Below are 21072 nucleotides of genomic sequence, written 5' to 3'. Positions count from 1 at the left end.
CCCTTATGAATGATTGACAAAGATAGTCATCCAAAGTTGCTAGGATAATCCACCTAAGGATAAAATATTTTTCTCACTTTGAATTGCAAATAAAAACTTTATGGTAGCAAGCTTTTCATTTTTTGTGTCTTTGAATGGTGGACGTAATTTACAAGATTTCATTTAAATTAACTCTGAGGTTAACTAAAGAATAATCTATGGTCCAGCGGATCCATTTGGAGAGGCACATCAGATCCTTTGAGTGGGCACAGTGATTTATTAGTTTAGTTTAGTAAATGCATCCTGTGTACCAGGACTTTACTAAGCATTAAGAATACAAAACAGTCCAGCGTGGCATTAAAATATAGCTGACTGTATTGGAAGATCTCATTGGCTTTATTCAACGTTGGGGCAGCATTCCATTTGGCAAATAGAAAGGAGATCCGAAGAAATGCAGAAAGAAGCTTCGCAAGGCAGAAAGGAGGTGGGGCATGAAGTCCTAAACGCAAGGACTTTTTCAGAAAAATTCGCTGTCCTTTGGGGGAAGGCTGGGGTCTATCAGACTACCTCACTAGTACAGCTAGGAAATTCCAGACTCCTGGTTAAGATTATATTCCTAGAAGAGGCTGAGACTGCAGTTAGGTTGGGTATGGACTCTTGGTTTGCTGATGTGGGGCGTGGCACAGATAACTGTGTTTTGGGCCTGTCGTCTCATTCTTAACGGTCTCTCTGCCTGCCACAGACTCAGTCTAAAAAGGAAGACGCAACAGTTCTAATAATTGGATATCTTTTTTAAAGTAAGTTTTTAGAAAAATACTGTAAACAACATCTGTTGATGAGAGAAAGCCCATTTTTTCAGAATTTCAGTTAATACGCATAGAAGAAAAGATAGAGGATCACAATATTTCATGAAAATGATTCAGGCAACAAAACCATGAGGTGAAAGATTGATGACGAACTGGCTGCCAAAGTATCTCTTCACAGATTATTTGTTGGTTGTAGGGCAAACACAACTTCACATTGGAAAACCCACTGATCAATATTAGCATTACTAAAAGTAAAAGAACCAAACCATATGGCTCCTGTTGACAAAAACATTGATCCTTAATCTATTCAGGACCTTAGATCAAATTTCCAATTTACAAGAAATATGGGGAAAGAAAAAGTGGAAACAACCAAATCCAGAATGTGGGACATCCTTTAGGACGACTGACCTTGTTTCTTCAACAAGTCAATAGCAAAAGAAGAGGCAAGAGAAGACTGTTCTAAATATATAAAAATTTGGCAAAATATTTAAATGATGGGATTTATATTGATTATACTATTTTTCTGCTTTTATATATTTTTGAAATAAAAATTTATGTTCACTGTAAAAAATTTTTAATTCAAAAGTATGTAACAGAAATAAAGTTCCTATTCCTCAGATGTAACCAATTTAGAATATGACAGATTTTTATCACATACATGTATAAACACCCATTTATATAATTTTGAAATGTGCTCTCTTCCACATTGTTCCGCAACTGTAATATGTATATGCGTATAACATATGCATGTGTGTGTGTCCACATGTAAGACGAATTTCCAGATGTGGAATTCCTATTAATAAAAGTTATAGGTCAAGGAGGGTACTGATTGAAATTTGGATTAATATTGTGAGCACTGGGTGTTGTATGTAAGCGATGAATCACGGGAATCTACCCCCAAAGCCAAGAGCACACTGTATACGCTGTTAGCCAACTTGACAATAAATTGTATTAAAAAAAAAGTTTAAGTAGATTATTCGAGTTTACCTAAGTAGTAAATCCTTCAGTATATGTACATCATTAGGAAACAATACCAAGTAGTCATTGTACACAATGATAAGCACATTTGTTTAAAAAGGAATATGTTGAAAGAGAACTGCAGCCCTGACTGGAGAGACAGAACTTCTCAACATGGCTGACAAGGCCCTCCCTGGCCTGGCCCCAGCCTTGCTCCAACCACAGCTCACCCCACTCCCCTCTCTTTATCTGCTCCAGCCACACTTGCCTCCTGGTCAGGCTAACCTGCTCATCCCCCAGGATCTTTGGATTTTTTTATATTGTCTGCTCCCACTGTAGTCTGAGCTCCAGGGGGCAGAAGCCATACCCGATTCTTCTCTCTGTTGTATCCCCCATACCTAGCACAGGGTCTGTCACAGAGAACCCAATAAATATTGAAAGAATGAATGAGGAGTTTCAACAGCAGTTACCATATGTAAACAGTAACTAATTATCTAAATGTTCAGGTGGTCTCACTAATTTGAGGGGTCCCAGAGCTAATTGGTGATCCAGAGAGCACTTTGGGAGATCCAAATTAAGGCAAAAAATGAATTTGGATTAATATTGCAAAATTTTAGGGGTGCCTGGGTGGTTTAGTTAAGCTCTGACTTCAGCTCAGGTCATGATCTCACAGTTCATGGGTTTGATCCCCGCATCAGGCTCTGTGCTGACAGCTCAGAGCCTGGAGGCCGCTTTGGATTCTGTGTCTTCCTCTCTCTCAGCCCTTCCCCCGCTCATGCTCGCGCACTCTCTCTCTCTCAAAAATAAACATTAAAAATTTTTTTAAAAATATTGCAAAATTTTGTTTTACCAAGTACATGTTTTCATTAACAACATAAGGAAGTCTGTTTACCTTCATACACTCTGCTACCAGGTATCATTCTTTTATTCCTTAATCTAATAAAACAAAAGAGTTTATCTTCTATGATTATGTCAAGCAGCAAGGCGAACGGCAAGATCTGATTGATATAGCCAGTAAAGATATAACAAGCCACTTTATAACAGCAAGAGGAAGATAGTCAAAGATGCCAGCTCCCCTTGGTTCTTGTCCCACACCCGAAAAGGAGCTAGATAACTGCAAAGTGAGTTGTGGGACACATCAATGCTGAGGAGCCAAGTCTAGATGCAGCTCTAAGGATTTTTAGTCCGTAGCTGTATCTGAGCCTTATGCCTTGTCAGGACTGGGAGGGGATAAAAACGGTCTCATATCTGCCTCCCAGAGAGATAGGCAGGTGGGAGAAGGCCTCACGGTAGCGCCTCACAAGCTTCCTTGCTATCCGTTGGGTATCAAAGAGTTCTGCCAAGACTCAATTATAGCTGTGGTTCAAGTCCAGGGAGTTAGGAGGGGTCATACATTAGGATTTGGGGAGTCACTCAAGATGAAGGCAGGACTGCCAATAGAAAGGGAAATCCTGAACCGTATGTAAAGGTGTTGAGGTACTGAACAGTTGGTGAATGACAGCAAGGAGGACTGGTTGGAGGACAGATTGAACCTCAAAGAAACCAAAGATTTTGCATAAAGGTAGAGAGGTAACGGCCTGGAAATGGTAGTGTAGGGGAAGATGGAAAGACCTTACAACCTTCATAAAAAATAACTCAGAATGGATCATAGACCATAACATAAAATGCAGAGTTTATAAAACTTCTACAAGATAACATAGGAAGAACCCTACATGACTGTAGGATTTTAGATGCAATGCCAAAAGCAAGATCCATGAAAGAATTGCATGAGACACCTAGTTTCTCTGAGTGACAAAAAATGTATCAAGAGATCTACAGACTAGGATGCAGGGAGTATGCATACCGAGGGCAAAGGTCTAGATACTCAGGGCCTGGAAACAGGCTGGCATGTCAGCAACACTGACATCGGCCAAAGGCCTTGTTTCTCCCCAGCTCACTCAGCCTAGCTGGCCAGATTCTATACCAGACTCCTTAAAGGGGAGAAGGAAATAGGCTCCAGGACTAGCCAGGTGTATCTCTTATTACTTTAAGCATTTAAACACAAAAAATCTGTAATATTGTAATTGGTTATCACTTGTTAGTTCATTAAAATAATCAATTCTGTTTCTGTTTAAAGTGAGTGCTACATTGAATAAAATCTGAATTAAACTTCATTATAGGTATCTATTGATATCTGATTATTTTACACATAGAAGCATGAATAATGTTTAAAATACAACTTCAGTTGATTCAGCCTTGATTGTAATTAAGAACTCTGTGAAGAGAAGTGGTGTCTATGGTTTGGATCCCCAATAGCTGCTTAGTTGCAGAGTCCCAGTCTTGACCCAATTCAAGCCGTTGGCAGATAGATGGATATTGCCCTTCGGTTCTTCTTACCCACTCACTTGCTTTCTTTATTTCTTCAAAAGCCCAGGGAATATTTCTAGATTAAAAAGAAATGTTTCCATCAATTTCAGAATATAATTACATACGAAATATAACGTGGTACGAAATGCAGCACATTAGAGCTGACAAAATAATTCTGTCAAAAATTAAGATATTTAATCAAAGCAATTCTAACATTTTATGAAAGTTCTACCTACCAGACTGACATGGTGCTTTTAACTTATTCAATACATTTTTTAATGTTTATTCTTTTTTTTTTTTTTTAATGTTTATTCATTTTTGAGAGACAGAGAGCAAGCAGGGGTGGGACAGAGAGAGAGGGAGACACAGAATCCAAAGCAGGCTCCAGGCTCTGAGCTGTCAGCACAAGGCCCAAACTGAGGCCCGCACTCACAAACCGTGAGATCCTGACCTGAGCTGAAGTCGGACCTTAACCGACTGAGCCACCCAGGTGCTCCTTATTCAATACATTTTTAAGTATATTATACCCATCACTTTCCAGCTTCCAAATGCTTCACCGACTTCCTGGCTGCCTCCAGGACAATTCAAGCTTCCTCCAGCCTATGTGTATTTGTCTTTTTTTGTCCCTTTTCATTTTTCTTGATCTAAATCCATCCATTCTTCAAGCAGAAACTCAATACTATTTTACAAACCAGGCTTCTATTTCTCTCTCCTTTTTACTGTACCAGGAATTCTCAATTTCATTAGTTAGCCATTTTCCTAGGTATTTTCTTAAGACCCATGAAACTGTCATATTTAATTACCATACAAACCAGGAACAACGTACTACTAAATTGTGCATTACATAAAAACTTCAAGTTTGTGTCCATAAAATGCTGTCGAATATTCAAGAATGTCAAATATTCAAGTCTATTCAAGACTCAGAAAAATTCTGAGATTTTTTCATTAGTATTAGCTACTTCCTCATTTGTTTTGTCACCTGCTAGAATTCATTAGCAAACAAGTCGTAACATATACTAAAGTTAAAAAAAAATTCTATGGGCAGGGGGACTAAAAATTTGGAAAATTCTCCATCTTCCTGGTTTTTTTCCCTGTGAACTGGGAAAGAGCCATTAGTATAGTGGGTGGCTAAGAGCTAGTTTCAAAGCCTGACTCTGAAATCACACAATGTTGGCTATGTGATATGGTGCAGCTTTCATTCAACACTGAAAGCCTCAGTTTCCTCAATTATGATAATAATATGAGATCCTAGGAGGTTTGTTGTGGGGATTAACAAAACACATGGCTCAATAGTCCCTGGCCCAGAGTAGGTAATCAATAAATGTTAGCTGAATATCATGATGACACGAACATATAAATGGCAAGCACGATCAAATAGATTTGTTTGCCAGTAATCACTAGTCTACTTATAGTTACTAACTACTGAAAGCAACAAAACTAGTTTTATTTATTAAAAAAATTTTTTTTAATGTTCATTCATTTTTTTGAGAGAGAGAGAGACACACACACACACAGAGCACGAGTGGGGGAGGAGCAGAGAGAGGGGGAGACACAGAATCTGAAGCGGGCTCCACGCTCTGAGCTGTCAGCACAGAGCCCAACACAGGGCTCAAACTCAAGAAACCTGAGCCAAAGTCAGATGTTTAGCCAACTGAGTCACCCAGGTGCTCCAAAACTAGTTTTAAATATTCTCACTAATTCAAGTGGCCTTCGTTTAATCCAGCTGGCCTGTAAACTTTTGACTGACCATCCCGCTAGCATGGATGTTAAATAAACATTATAAAAACTCCCCAAAAACAGGTTTGATTATTTATTTTAATTTCATCTGTAAATATGTATCTCTAAGAGACAAGAACTTTTTCTTACACATGACATTAAAATAGCTATAAATAATTCTTTAATATCACAAAACATTCAGGTACTGTTTAAATCTCCTTAATTGTCTGTCTCTCTTTTAAAAAAAGGTGTGTTATTATTATTTTTTTTAACATTTATTCATTTTTAAGAGACAGAGAGAGACAGAGTGCTAGCAGGGGAAGGGCAAAGTGAGAGGGAGACACAGAATCTAAAGCAGGCTCCAGGTCTGAGCTGGCAACACAGAGCCCAACACAAGGCTTGAACTCAGGAACTGCAAGATCATGACCTGAGCCGAAGTCAGATGCTTAACTGACTGCATCACCCAGGCACCCCTCTTTCTCTCTTTTTAAAATAATACGGGTTTTGTTCAAATCAGGATCCAAACAAGGTCTCACATTGCCTTTGGGGCATGTGTCCTGTAACTTATAGCTTCCACCCCTTGCCTTTTTTCTTTTGCCATTTATTTCCTCACACTCCAGACGCTGCTGATTGCAGTCCATGGTATAATTTAACATGTTTAATACCTCTTCCCTGGTACATGGACTTTATTATGCAAAATATCTACATAGTTTCAAAGACAAAAAGGTAAAACAAGATATAGTAGGAAGAACGTAGCTTGTCTCCTCCCCCTTTCCTTATAGATAGTATTTTTATAAATTTTGCTAGTTTTCCCACTTATCTTGCCTTTTTAAAAAGGCATAAGCAAATTATACATGTATGTATGTGTGTTATGTGCATGTATGTATATTCTGTGTATATACACACACATACGGGGTGACCATTTGCATGGGGTATGGACGAAGTTTTGGGAAGTAAGGAAAGTATTCACACGGAGGCTCAAGGCCTCTTGTGGTGCCTGAGGTCAGCCCAAGGGCTAGAAGCCAGGGTCCCAGAACTGTCTCTCTCCACTCTGTCACATTATGGCATAAAACTTCCAAGTGGTCACAGAATTCTGAATTTAAACCCAGTCTTCATGAAGTTGTATTTGCCAAGGCAGGACTTTAAAACATATTTTATTTGACAGTTTGCTAGTTTCATTTATACTTTTTAAATACTTAGACAGATAGTATGTGGGTTTCCATCTATATTCTTGTGCCAGGCCCGCAACTGTTGGGAACAGGACTGGTCCTAACAATCGTATTGCAGATTTTCCAAAAGCACACTTAATCAATATACCATAGTGAAAAGAACACTAAACCAGGAGCCATAGATCTGAGCTCCAGTATAAGCTACACTTAACTCTCTGAGCCCTGGTTTTTCCTGGAACCCAAGAGGCAAAAACACTGTGTCTGCCCTGTCAGTGACAGAATAGTGCAGGCAAGATACTCCCTGTGAATAAATTCTCTTTGTTCTTACAATTCCATGTAGCTGCTTGTAAAATTTAGTCAAGAAATGGTTAGAAATATAAATGAGTTACTTAATGCGATAATTAAAGTCACCTGGAAATGGAAGCATCATCCAACTTCATCAGTGATTTGAAGACTATTCCCTTTTGTTCCAACTTGGTACGAAGCAACTGCAGTACCAGAAATGTGGCGATCAGGTCCAGGAGACGCTCGCTTCCTTTTATACCTGAAAGTGGAAAACTCTTTTGTATCTGTTGTAAATTCTGCATCTCAAACCGTGCCCATTTATGAAAGCGCTATGAAATAATACATTAGCAAACCATAAACCATGGTACATTAGCAGATCATAAATTAGCCTGCTATGTAAATAATAAAAGAGGATGAATGAAACAAGCACCATAGCACCCTGACCATTGTTAGGAAGCAGTTATAGCCACAGCTCCAATCCTTTGCCATCTTTAATAACCAGAGATGCATGAAGTTGGTGAAAGAAATTCAGTTCTTAGGCTCCTGCTACAAATACCTCAGAGGAGTAAACTAAATATACAACAGATGAACAATTGATATGGCTGGCTAAGTCGGTATATCAAATTATTTCTAGTGATTAGTACCACTGAAATAAATTTCTAGGCCTAAGATGGAGCCACTACTGCCCGGGGTGCCATGACAGTGAACCAAAGCTTTTGTGTCCCTGTAAAAACTCACCTTGATCAGAAACAAAAAAGGTATATCCAGTCAGCCAATCCCCCAACACCAAGCCAACCTGGATGCGATACTCACTACCCTGTTCCTTGACTTTTCTGAATAAGGCCAGAAAGGCAACCCTAATCAATCAATATAAGCCAAGTACTTCTTCCTTCCTTCTTCCCACTTGCCTCTTTCTATAAAAGCTTGCAGCCCAGTCCCCTTACTTTGTAGTTTTCTGGACTCTTGAGGGTAGAGAGTACCAGCTTCAGGAAATGTAAAATAAATATTTTTTAGATCATCCAAATTATTCTGATTATTTTAACACTACTACAGGTAACAAGTGTTATTTACCCAAACCAAGAAATTTTACTATAAAATACAATTGAAAATGAATGTTTTTATATAGTGAGCCAGAAAATAAGAACCCATTTTAATTTTCTAAATGCAAATCATGTATTTGAAATCACTTGATACAAAAATTAGACTTCAAGTATTGTTATTTTTTCAATCTCACATTTCATGAAACTAAACTTTTTTTTTTAATCTTTATTTATTTTTGACACAGAGAGAGACAGAGCATGAGTGGGGGAGGGGCAGAGAGCGAGGGAGACACAGAATCTGAAGCAGGCTCCAGGCTCCGAGCTGTCAGCACAGAGCCTGACGTGGGGCTTGAACTCACGGACGGTGAGAGTCTGACGTGGGTCTTGAACTCACAAACTGAGATCATGACCTGAGCCGAAGTCGGATGCTCAACTGACTGAGCCACCCAGGTGCCCCGAAACTAAACTTTTAACATCTATCTTGAGTGGGTTCAGAACAAGCCACCCCAGAACATGCTACTTTTGGATGTGGATAATCTTGAGCTGAAGGCAATCAAGATCCAGCGAACTCACAAAAAGCTTTTTACCTCCCACCTAACGGCCTAAAGAAATTAGAAAGGAGGCTTATATCAGGAAGAGAGCTATTACCAGAGACTAGTTTTTCACATAAGAGACTAACCTACATGGTAAGTCAACATTTGTTTATCAAGCACCTTCCTGTGAATCATCCCTGCCCCTCCCCCACTTGCCCAGACCCCTCTCCATTTCCTCAGCTCAGTGCCTGGCTGCCTGTGAGTCTCCCATCTTTGTGGGACTCCCTTTTGTACAGGTATATATGTGTGTGTACATAATTAAAATGGTTGGTTTTTCTCTTGTTAATTTTTTATCATAGGGTGTTTCAGCCAAGAACCTAGAAGGGGGTAAGGAAAAGTTATTTTCCTCCCCTGCAATCTTCCTCATCATTAGAGTTCACAGTGAGTTGTGTGCGAGTTTCCCAGGTAAATTATCTGTATTTCCACCTTAGATTTTGATATGTAGCCCTGTTAGCATCACTACAACATAGCCACTTAATGTTTTTTTATTATGAAATCTTTTAAGCATACAGAAAAGAGAACTGTGTAGCTTGTCAACTTTTATCATTTTCCCACATCTGCTTCAAATTCCTCTCTTTTCTTTAGAAGAAATAACATATTATAAAATTGAAGCCACCTTATATATGTCCTCCAACTCCCTGTTCCTCAGCTCCCCAGATTTTCAGACGTAAACACTATTTGGATCTTTCAATTTACATTCTCATGATGTACGCTCCTTTGGTTGTGGTGGTTGTTTTGCAAAGTTAGTTTCTACATATCATGTGTTCTTCCTTCCAAGTTCTTGCTTAATCAATTAAATGCACTTTTCTTCTTTTGTATATACCTTACATATGCATATGTTGTGTGTATGTATATATATATGTGTGTGTATATATATATATGTATACTTTGTATATACCTTACCTATGCATATGTTGTCTTTTCTTCTGTCTACACATTTACAAAAAATTTTAATGTTTATTTTTTAATTTTTTAAATGTTTATTCAGTTTTGAGACACGGAGTGAGTGTGAGTGGGGGAGGGGCAGAGAGAGAGAGGGAGACACAGAATCCGAAGCAGGCTCCAGGTTCTGAGCTGTCAGCACAAAGCCCGATGCGGGGCTCAAACTCATGAACCATGAGATCATGACCTGAGCCAAAGTCAGCTGCTTAACCAACTGAGCCACCCAGTCCCTGTTTATTTTTGAGAGAGAAGAAGAGTGAGCAGGGGAGGGGCAGAGAGAGGAAGACACAGAATCCAAAGCAGGCTCCAGGCTCTGAGCTGTCAGCACAGAGCCAGACGTGGGGATCGAACCCTGAGATCGTGACCTGAGCTGAAGTCAGACGTTTAACTGACTGAGCCACTCAGGCTCCCCTATTTTGAATTTTTAGAGGAACCTCCATACTGTTTTCCAGAGGGGCTGCACCAGTTTGCATTCCCAACAACAGTGCAAAAGGCTTCCCCTTTCTCTGCATCCTTACCAACATCTATTGTTTCTTGGGTTGTTAAATTTTAGGCATTCTGACAGGTGTGAGGTGGTATCTCATTGTGGTTTTGATTTGTATTTCCCCGATGATGAGTGATGTTGAACATCTTTTCATGTGTCTGTTAGCCATCTGGATGTCTTCTTTGAAAAGGTGTCTCTTCATGTCTTCTGCCCATTTCTTCACTGGATTATTTGTTTTCTGGGTGCTGAGTTTGGTAAGTTCTTTATAATTTTGGACACTAACCCTTTATCCAATATGTTATTTGCAAATATCTTCTCCCGTTCTGTTGGTTGCCTTCTCCCATTCTGTTGTTAGTTTTGTTGATTGTTTCCTTCGCTGTGCGTTAGGTTTTTATTTTGATGAGGTCCCAATAGTTCATCTTTGCTTTTATTTCCCTTGCTTCCGAGACATATCAAGTAGGAAATTGCTGTACCTAAGGTCAAAGATGTGCTGCCTGTTTTCTCCTGTATGATTTTGATGGTGTCCTGTCTCACACTTAAGTCTTTCATCCATTTTGAGTTTATATCTGTGTATGGTGTAAGAAAGCGTTCCAGTTTCATTCCTCTACATGTCACTGTCCCATTTTCCCAGCACCATTTGCTGGAGAGACTGTCTCTTTTCCATTGGGTACTCTTTCCTGCTTTGTCAAAGATTAGTTGGCCATATATTTGTTGGTCCATTTCTGGGCTCTCTATTCTATTCCAGTATTCTATGTATCTGTTTTTGTGCCAGTACAATACTATCTTGATAATTACAGCTTTATAATACAGCTTAAAGCCCAGAATTGTTATGCTTCCCACTTTGGTTTTCTTTTTCAACATAACTTTGGCTATTCAGGGTCTTTTGTGGTTCCATAAAAATTTTAGGATTGTTTGTTCTAGCTTTGAGGAGAATGCCTGTGCAATTTTGATTGGGATTGCACTGAATGTGTAGATTGCTTTGGGTAGTATTGACATTTTAACAATATTTGTTCTTCCAATCCATGAGAATGGAATGCTTTTCCATTTCTTTTTGTCTCCAATTTTTTTCTTAATTTACTTTTTTGATTTACATTCAAGTTAGTTATCATATAGTGCAACAATGATTTCAGAAGTAGATTCCTTAATGCCCCTTGCCCATTTAGCCCATCCCCACTCCCACAATCCTTCCAGTAACCCTCTGTTCTCTATACTTAAGAGTCTCTTATGTTTTGTCTCCCTCATTGTTTTTATATTAGTTTTGCTTCCCTTTCCTTATGTTCATCTGTTTTGTCTCTTAAAGTCCTCATATGAGTGAAGTCATATGATATTTGTCTTTCTCTGACTAATTTCGCTTAGCATAATGCCCTCTAGTTCCATCCACCTAGTTGCAAATGGCAAGATTTCATTCTTTTTGATTCCCAAGTAATACTCCATTGTATATATACCACATCTTCTTTATCCATTCATCCATCAATGGACATTTGGGTTCTTTTCATACTTTGGCTATTGCTGATAGTGCTGCTATAAACACTGGGGTGCATGTGTTCCTTCTAAACAGCATACCTGTATCCCTTGTATAAATACCTAGTAGTGCAAATGCTGGGTCATAGGGTAGTTCTATTTTTAATTTTTTGAGGAACCTCCATCCTGTTTTCCAGAGTGGCTGCACCAGTTTGCATTCCCACCAGCAGTGCAAAAGAGATCCTCTTTCTCCGCATCCTCGCCAACATCTGTTGTTGCCAGAGTTGTTAATGTTAGCCATTCTGAGAGGGGTAAGGTGGTATCTCATTGTGGTTTCGATTTGTATTTCCCTGATGATGAGTGATGTTGAGCATTTTTTCATGTGTTGGTTTGCCATCTGGATGTCTTCTTTGGAGAAGTGTCTATTCACCTCTTTTGCCCATTTCTTCACTGGATTATTTGTTTTGGGGGTGTTTTGAGTTTGATAGGTTCTTTATAGATTTTGGATACTAACCCTTTATCTGATATGTCGATTGCAAATATCTTCTCCCATTCCGCCAGTTGCCTTATAGTTTTGCTGATTGTTTCCTTCGCTGTGCAGAAGCTTTTTATTTTAATGAGGTCCCAATAGCTCATTTTTGCTTTTGTTTCCCTTGCCTCTGGAGACGTGTTGAGTAAGAAGTTGCTGCAGCCCAGGCCAAAGAGGTTTTTACCTGCTTTCTCCTCAAGGATTTTGAAGGCTTCCTGTCTTACATTTAGGTCTTTCATCCATTTTGAGTTTATTTTTGTGTATGGTGTAAGAAAATGTTCCAGTTTCATTCTTCTGCATGTCGCTGTTCAGTTTTCCCAGCATCACTTGCTGAAGAGACTGTCTTTATTCCATTGGATATTTTTTCCTGCTTTATCAAAGATTAGTTGGCTCTATGTTTGTGGGTCCATTTCTGGGTTTTCTATTCTGTTCCACTGATCTGAGTGTCTGTTTTTATGCCAGTACCATAATGTCTTGATGATTACAGCTTTGTAATGCAGCTTGCAGTGCAATATTCTTCGATTTTTTTCATAAGCTTTCTATAGTTTTCAGCATACAGATCATTTACCTCTTTGATTAGGTTTATTTCTAGGTATCTTATGGTTTTTTGGTACAATTGTAAATGGGATTGATTCCTTGATATCTTTTTATGCTGCCTCATTATTGATGTATAGAAAATGCAACCTATTTCTGTACATTGATTTTATATCCTACGATGTTGCTGAATTCATGTATCAGCTCTAGCAGTTTTTTAGTGGAGTCTTTAGGGTTTTCCATGTAGTATCATGTCGTCTGCCAATTTGTATGCCTTTTATTTCTTTTTGTTGACTGTTTGCTGAGGCTAGGACTTCCAACACTATATTGAACAACAGGCATGAGAGTGGACATTGCTTCATTTTCCTGACCCTAGGGGGAAAGTCCTCAGGTTTTCCCCACTGAGGATGATATTAGCTATGGGCCATTCATATGTGTCTTTTATGATGTAAAGGCATGTTCCTTCTGTCCCTACTTTCTTGAGGGTTTTTATTAATAAAGGATGGTGTATTTTGTCAAATGCTTTTTCTGCAACTATTGAAAGGATTATGTGTTTCTTATCCTTTCTTTTATTAATGTGGTGTATCACATTGATTGATTTGCAAATATTGGACCAGCCCTACAGCCCAGGAATAAATTACACTAGATCATGGTGGAAGGTTCTTTTGATATACTGTTGGATTCAATTTGCTAGTATCTTGTTGACAATTTTTGCATCCAGGTTTAACAGGGATATTGGCCTGTACTTCTCCTTTTTTGTTGGGTCTTCGTCTGCTTTGGAATCAAGGTAATGCTGACTTCATAGAATGAGTTTGGAAGCTTCCCTTCCATTTCTATTTTTTGGAACAGTTTGAGGAGAACAGGTATTAACTTTTCTTTAAATGTCTGGTAGATATCCCCTGGGAAGCCATCTGGCCCAGGACAATTTTTTTAATGTTTACTTTTGAGAGAGAGACAGAGCACAAGTTGGGGAGGGGCAGAGAGAGAGGAAGACACAGAATCTGAAGCAGGCTCCAGGCTCTGAGTTATCAGCAGAGAGCCCAATGCAGGGCTTGAACTCACAGACCGTGATCTATTCTGGAGAATGTTCCATGTGCACTTTAGAAGAATATGTATTCTGTTGCTTTAGGAGGAAATGTTCTGAATATATCTGTTAAGTCCATCTGGTCCAGTATGTCATTCAGAGGTTTTGTTACCATGTTGATTTTCTGTCTAGATGATCTGTCCATTGTTGTAAGTGGAGTATTAAAGTCTCCTACAATAAGGGTATTATTATCAATGGGTTTATGTTTGTGATTAATTGATTTATATATCTGGGTTATTCCAAGTCAGGGGCATAAATATTTACAATTGTTAGCTCTTCTTTAAAAAAATTTTTTTTGATGTTTATTTGTTTTTGAGAGAGAGAGAGAGAGAGACAGAGACAGAGACAGAGACAGAGACAGAGCATGAGTGGGACAGGGGCAGAGAGAGGGGGACACAGAATCCGAAGCAGGCTCCAGGCTCTGAGCTGTCAGCACAGAACCCAACGTGGGGCTCGAAACCACGAGCCGTGAGATCATGACCTGAGCCAAACGAAGTTGGATGCTTAACCGACTGAGCCACCCAGGTGTCCCTACAATTGTTAGCTCTTCTTGATGGATAGAGCCCTTAATTATAATATAATGCTCTTCTTCATCTCTGTTTTCAAATCTAGTTTGTCTGATATAAGCATGGCCACTCTAGCTTTCTTTTGCCGTCCAGAAGCATGATAGATGATTCTCCATCCCCTCATTTTCAATCTGTAGGTGTCCTCAGGTCTAAAATGAATCTCTTGTAGGCAGCATATAGATGTATCTTGTTTTTTATCCATTCTGACTCCTTTGTCTTTTGTTTGTGGCATTTAGTCCATTTACATTCAGAGTGATTACTGAAAGATATGAATTTAGTGCCATTGCGTTATCTGTAGATTGCGTGTTTCTGGTGATGTTTTCTGGTCCTTTATAGTCGTTGCTGCTTTCCACTCTGACAGTCTCCCTTAGAATTTCTTGCAGGGCTGGTTTAGTGGTCATGAAATCCTTCAGTTTTTGTTCGTCTGGGAAAGTCTTTATCTCTCCTTCTATTCTGAATGACAGGCTTGCTGGATAAAGGCTTCTTGGCTGCATATTTTTCCTATTCAGCATATTGAATATTTCCTGCCACTCCCTTCTGGCCTGCCAACGTTCAGTGGACAGGTCTGCTACTAACCTTATATGTATACTCTTGTAGGTTAAGGACCTTGTATCTCTAGCTGCTTTCAGAATTTTCTCTTTATCTTTGTATTTTGCAAGTTTCACTATGATATGTCATGGTGTTGACCTGTTACTGTTGATTTTGAAGGGAGTTCTCTGTGCCTGTTGGACTTACATGCCTGTTTCCTTCCCCAGATTAGGGCAGTTCTCAGCTGTAATTTGTTCAAATAAACCTTGTTCCCCCTTTTCTCTCTCCTTCTTCTTGAACTCCTATGATATGGATATTGTTTCATTTCATGGACTCAGTTCTCTAATTCTCCCCTTGTGATCTAGCAATTTCCTTTCCCTTTTTTTTCCAGCTTCATTATTTTCCAGAAATTTATCTTCTATTTCACCTATTCTCTCCTCTGCTTCTTCAATCCTTGCTGTCACTGTATCTAGTTTATTTTGCATCTCAGCTATAGTGTTTTTAAATTCATCCTGACTAGTTCTTAGGTCTTTGATCTCTGCAGCAAGGCTTTCTCTGGTATCTTCTATGCTTTATGTTTTTTTCAAGTCCAGGTATTAGTCTTATGACTGTTGTTTTAAATTCTTGTTCAGATATATTGTTTATATCTGTTCTGAGCAAGTCTTTGGCTGTGATTTCTTCTTGACTCTTCTTTTGGGGAGAATTGTTCCATCTTGTCATGTTGGCTAAGTTTCTGTCTTTTGCGTGTTTGAAAAGCATGTCTTGCAGCTGAGAGTACTACTATACTAAAACGGGCCATACACTGCCCAAGGCCTGGCACTTCAGGAGGTAAGTGTTTGTTGTGTGCACTCTGCTATTGATTTTGCCAGACCTCATTTTCTTAATACAGGGAAAAAGAATTAAATAAAATTTTAAAATAAAACAACAAAACCAATCCATTATCTCACAAAGAAAATCAGCAGAGACAAAAGAAAATATGGGGACTGTTTAATTTAGTGTGTTCTTTTTTTTAAGCATTACATATAAAATCTTAAGCATTACATATAAAAATAGACTAATTTTTAAATGACATTAATAACAAGCAACATGTATCTCTATTAAAAACATCATAAATAATAAAGTTATAAAATGCCTAAATAGTATTATCAGAATCACTTAGAAAATAAATTAAGAGGGTGAAGGAAAGATAAAAGAGAAACAAAGAAGAGGATAAAAGGGAAAGTTTGGTAGAGAGATATAAAGCCAAATCAGAGAAAAAATCAAACATCTTGCAACTATACCAGAGGAAAAAAGGCTGAAAAACACACATACAGAAAAATAACATGAGTAATATGGAGATATAAAAATTAGTATAGAGAAAACCCATAGGAAAGGTATATCCATAAAGAAAGCTTACCCACTGCCATCTGTGATGCCAGATGCCCTAGCTTTCTTCTTATTTCTGTGGCCATTTCTTCTCAGTGTCTCCATTTCTGCTCAATGTCTTTGCTGGTTCCTATTCTGTCTGACTACTAACTATTGGCATGCCCAAGGACAGCCTTAAGCCCTCTTCTCTATTCTAGCAACCCTCTTTCTTTAGGTGATGTCATACATGCCCATGGTCCATAGCTTTAAGTACTGATGGTTCTCCCAAAGTCTTTTTCAATTCTTACCTCTTTCTGAGCTCTAGCCTCATAGAACCAACTAGGTATTTCTTTCTAATGTCTGCTAGGAATCTCAAATTTTAAATGTCCAAAACATAACTCTATTAGTGTGTTTGTAGGCTCAATCTACAGTTGTTTTCCCTTCCCATGCTCATGCCTGAAAACTCTCTTTCACCTGTCCACATCTAATTCATCACCAAAGCCTGATGTTTCTTTTTCTTTTTAATTTTTCTTTTTGTTTATTATTTACTTTTGAGAGAGAGAGAGAGCAAGCGGGGGAAAGGCAGAGAGAGAGAGAGAGAGACAGAATCTCAAGCAGGCTCTGCACTGTCAGCACAGAGCCCAATGCAGGGCTTGAACTCACGAACCATGAGGTCATGACCTGAGCCAAAGCTGGATGCTTAACCAACTGAGCCACCCAGGAGCCTTAAGCCTGATGTTTCTTGAGAATGAATTTCAAATCTTCTCAAGTATACACTTAAATTTTTAAAAAATTAAATGTATTTATAGGGTGTAAATAACAAACACTCAAGTATGAATTGCCCATTTATGTATTATTTTTGTTTTAAAAGACTAGTAAAATATACATAACATAAAAGTTACCATCTTAACCATTTTGAAGTATATAGTTCAGTGTTACTAACTACATTCACATTGTTGTGTTACGGTCACCACCATCTATCTCTGGAACCCTAACTCCCCCATCCCCTATTCCTCTCAGCCCCTAGTAACGACCATTCTACTTTCTGTTTCTGTGAAATTGACTATTCTTGGTATTTCGTATGGAATCATATGGAATCAAGTGGAATCATACAGTATTTGTCCTTTTGTGACTGGCTTGTTTCACTTAGCATCATGTTTTTGAGGCTCATCCATGTTATGGCATGGATTAGAATTCCTTCCTTTTTAAGGCTGAATGATATTCCATTGTATGTATATATCACATTTTCTTTATTCATTCACCCATTAATGAACATTTGGATTGCTTCCACTTTTTGGCTATTGCAAATAATCCTGTTATGAATATGTGTGTACAAATATTTCTGAGTCCCTTCTTTCAACTCTTTTGGTTATATACCCAGAAATGGAATTTGCTGAGTCATATGGTAATTCTATTTTTAATTTTTTGAAGAACCACTCTATTGTTTTCCCATAGCAGCTGTACCATTTTACATTGCCACCAACAGTGCACAGGGTTCCGATTTCTCTACATCCTTACCAATACTTGTTATTTTCTGTTTGTTTGTTTTTTATAGTAGTCACCCAACTACCCATTTTAAGAAACAGAATATAATCATTACCTTGAAAGTGTCTGTGAGTTATGTCCCAATCATATTCTCTCGTTCTCCCTCTTAGAAACTACCACTATGCTAATGTTTGTGTTTATCACTCAGTTCTATCACAAGGTTTGTACCTTGTTTATATGCTGTTTATATGTGTCTTTAGGCTAGTTTATAGTGTGCCTTTCTCACAGTTTAAATTTTATTTATTTTTGGTGAAAAGGCATGGCTGATGTATGTAGTCTACTTTATTAATCTTTTCCTTTATGGCTTGTGCCTTTCTTTGCATTGAAAATTCCTCTCTGAATGATAAATTAAATACTTCCAAATGTTAACATCTGGAGAATTTAGGTGAAGGGTATATGAGAATTCTTTGTACTATATTTGCAACTTTTCTGCAAGGCTAAAATCACTTAAAAATAAAAAGTTAAAAAAAATTTTTACCTGTCCTAAAATCAAAAAGATTCTTTCCAGTATTTTCTTCCAAAATTTTTGTTTGTTTTTTAATACTTAGGTTTTCAATCTATTTGGAATTTTTGAATATGGTATGAGGTAAAGGGCCAAACTGTACTTTTTTCTTATTGTTTGGTTGTCCCATCACCATCGATTGAAAAGTCCATCTTTTCACCCTTGATGGGTGTTCTTTTTTTTTTTTTTTTTTTTAAATTATAGTCACCCTAGTGGGTATGAAGTAGTACATCACTATAGTTTTTATTTCCATTTCCCTGATGACTAATGAGGTTGAGCATCTTTTCAGGTCTGTATTAGCCATTTGTATGTCTTCTTTGGAGAAATATCTATTCAAATCCTTTGCCTACTTTTTAATTGTACCATTTAGCGTTTTATTACTGAATTATAAATGTTCTTCATATATTCTGGATACCAGTCCCTTATCAGATACGTGATTCGCAAACATTTTCTCCCATTCTTTGTGTTGTCTTTTAATTTTTCAGTTGCACACAAAATTTCAAAAAATTTTAATTGAGGCATACCTTACATATACAATTTTAAATTTGATCAAGTTTAGTTTGTCTATTTTTCTTTTGTGCTTTCAGTGTCAAGAGACCATTGCCTAATCAAAGGTCATGAAGATTTACTTCTGTTTTCTTCTAGGAGATGAATAGTTTTAACTTATATTTGGAAGAAAGAGATCCAATTTCACACTTTTGCCTCTTAGATAAACAGTTGTTCCAGTGCCAGGTGTTTGTGGAAAAGGCTGTTCTTTCCCCGTTGGATTGTCTTGACATCCTTGTCACACAACAACTGACCATAATGAAGAGGCTTATTTCTGGACTGTCAATTCTATCCCATTGATTCCATTCCATCTACCTTTATGCCATTACCACATTGTCTTGATTAATGCAGTTTTTCCTTAAATTTTGAAATTGAGAAGTGTTACTCCTCCTGTTTTTTGTTTTTTTCAAGATTGTTTTGGCCATTCCAGGTCTTCCATATGAATTTTAGGATCAGCTTGTCAATTTCGGCAAGAAAGTAATCTGAGATTTTGATAGGGAGTGGATTGAATCTGTAGATCATTTGGGGGAGTATTGCTATCTTAACAATATTAAGGCTTCCAATCCATGAACATGTGACATTCTTCCATTATTTAGATCTTTTAAAATTTCTTTCATTAATATCTTATAGTTTTCAGTGTACAAGTCTTGCATATCTTTTGCTCAATTTATTCCTAGGTATTTTATTGTTTTTGATGCTATTGCAATCTTTGTCATATTTTTAAATTAAATTATGTTAGTAAAATAAGCTGAAAAGTATTCTCATATTTTTCCTAAGATCTACAATATTTTGTATTAGGTTGGAATTATCTGTTCTTTGAATATTTGGTAGAAGAATGGGGTAAAATAATCTCAACCTAGTGTTGTTTTATTTGTGAGAAGGTTTTAAACTAATTTCTTTAATCACTACAGAATTATTCAAGCTTTCTATTTTTTCTTTAGTTGGGTGTGGTAAATTTAATATTTTCTGAAAATTCACCTAAGTTTTAAGCTTTATTGGCATAAGGCTGTTCATAAGATCTTATTATTCTTTAAATCTCTCTACCACTTTTCATTAACTACCCTCTTTTATTCTTAATATTCTTTATAATGCCTTCTTTCTCTTTTTGTTCACTCATGCAAGAACTTTGTGATTATTATCAATCTTTTTAAAAACTTGACTTCTTTTGGGATTTTTTTTGGTTTCTTTTGAGAGAGAGAGAGGGTATGTGTGGTTCTGTACAAATTTTAGGATTGTTTATTTCTGTGAAGAATGCCATTGGAGTTTTGATCAGGATTGCATTGAGTCTGTAGATTGCTTTGGGTAGTATGAACATTTAAGCAATATTCCAATCCATGAGCATGGAATAGCTTTCTATTTATTTGTGTCTACTTTAATTTCTTTCATCAGTACCTTATACTTTTTATGTATAAGTCTTTCACCTCCTTGGTTAAATTTATTCGTAGGTATTTTATTCTTTTTGAAACATGTAAATCGGATTATTTTCTTAATTTTTTTTTCTGATAGTTCATTATTACCGCATAGGAACACAACTGATTTTGTGTATTGATTTTGTATCCTGCAATTTTCCTTAATTTGTGTATTAGTTCTAATAGTTCTGTGGTGGAATCTTTAGGGTTTTCTATATATACTATCATGTCAGTTTGCAAATAGTGATAGTTGTACTTCTTCCTTTCTGATTTGATGCCTTTTATTTCTCTTTCTTGCATTGGACCTCTTTCTGACTAGGACCTCCAATACTATGTTGAATAAAAATGGGGATAGTGGACATCCTTGCCTAAGATCATTGGGCTCCTGATCTTAGAGGAAAAGCTTTCTGCTTTTCACTACTGAATATTATGTTAGCTGTGGGCCTGTCAAACATGGCTTTTATTAGGCTGAGAAACATTCCCTCTATACCCACTTTGTTGAGAATACTTTTTAACATAAGTGATAAAAAAGACTTGTCAAATGCTTTTTTTGTATCCACTGAGATGATCATATGATTTTTCTTATCCTTCATTTTGTTAATGTGGTATATAATGTTGATTAATTTGCAGATGTTGAATCATCCTTGCATCCCTGGAACAAATCCCACTTGATCATGATACTTTTAGCGAATTGTTGAACTTGAGTT

General features: G+C 37.4%; 1 protein-coding gene across 3 annotated transcripts in view; it reads right to left on the bottom strand.

Annotated features, from left to right (window-relative positions):
* Positions 1–2787: 2787 nt before the first annotated feature.
* PARP4 (poly(ADP-ribose) polymerase family member 4) overlaps positions 2788–21072 on the bottom strand; it is a 116443-nt gene continuing 98158 nt past the window's right edge. For all 3 annotated transcript variants that reach the window (XM_053203715.1, XM_027064474.2, XM_053203737.1), the window contains 2 exons: positions 7385–7517; positions 2788–4164 (listed from right to left, as the gene is read on the bottom strand). In XM_053203715.1, the coding sequence (XP_053059690.1) occupies positions 3972–4164; positions 7385–7517 (326 nt within the window). In that variant the 3' untranslated portion in view covers positions 2788–3971. The remainder of the gene's footprint in view (positions 4165–7384; positions 7518–21072) is intronic.

The sequence above is a fragment of the Acinonyx jubatus genome, chromosome A1, assembly GCF_027475565.1.
Source record: "Acinonyx jubatus isolate Ajub_Pintada_27869175 chromosome A1, VMU_Ajub_asm_v1.0, whole genome shotgun sequence".
NCBI lineage: Eukaryota > Metazoa > Chordata > Mammalia > Carnivora > Felidae > Acinonyx > Acinonyx jubatus.
This window is presented reverse-complemented; position numbering and strand designations above follow the sequence as displayed.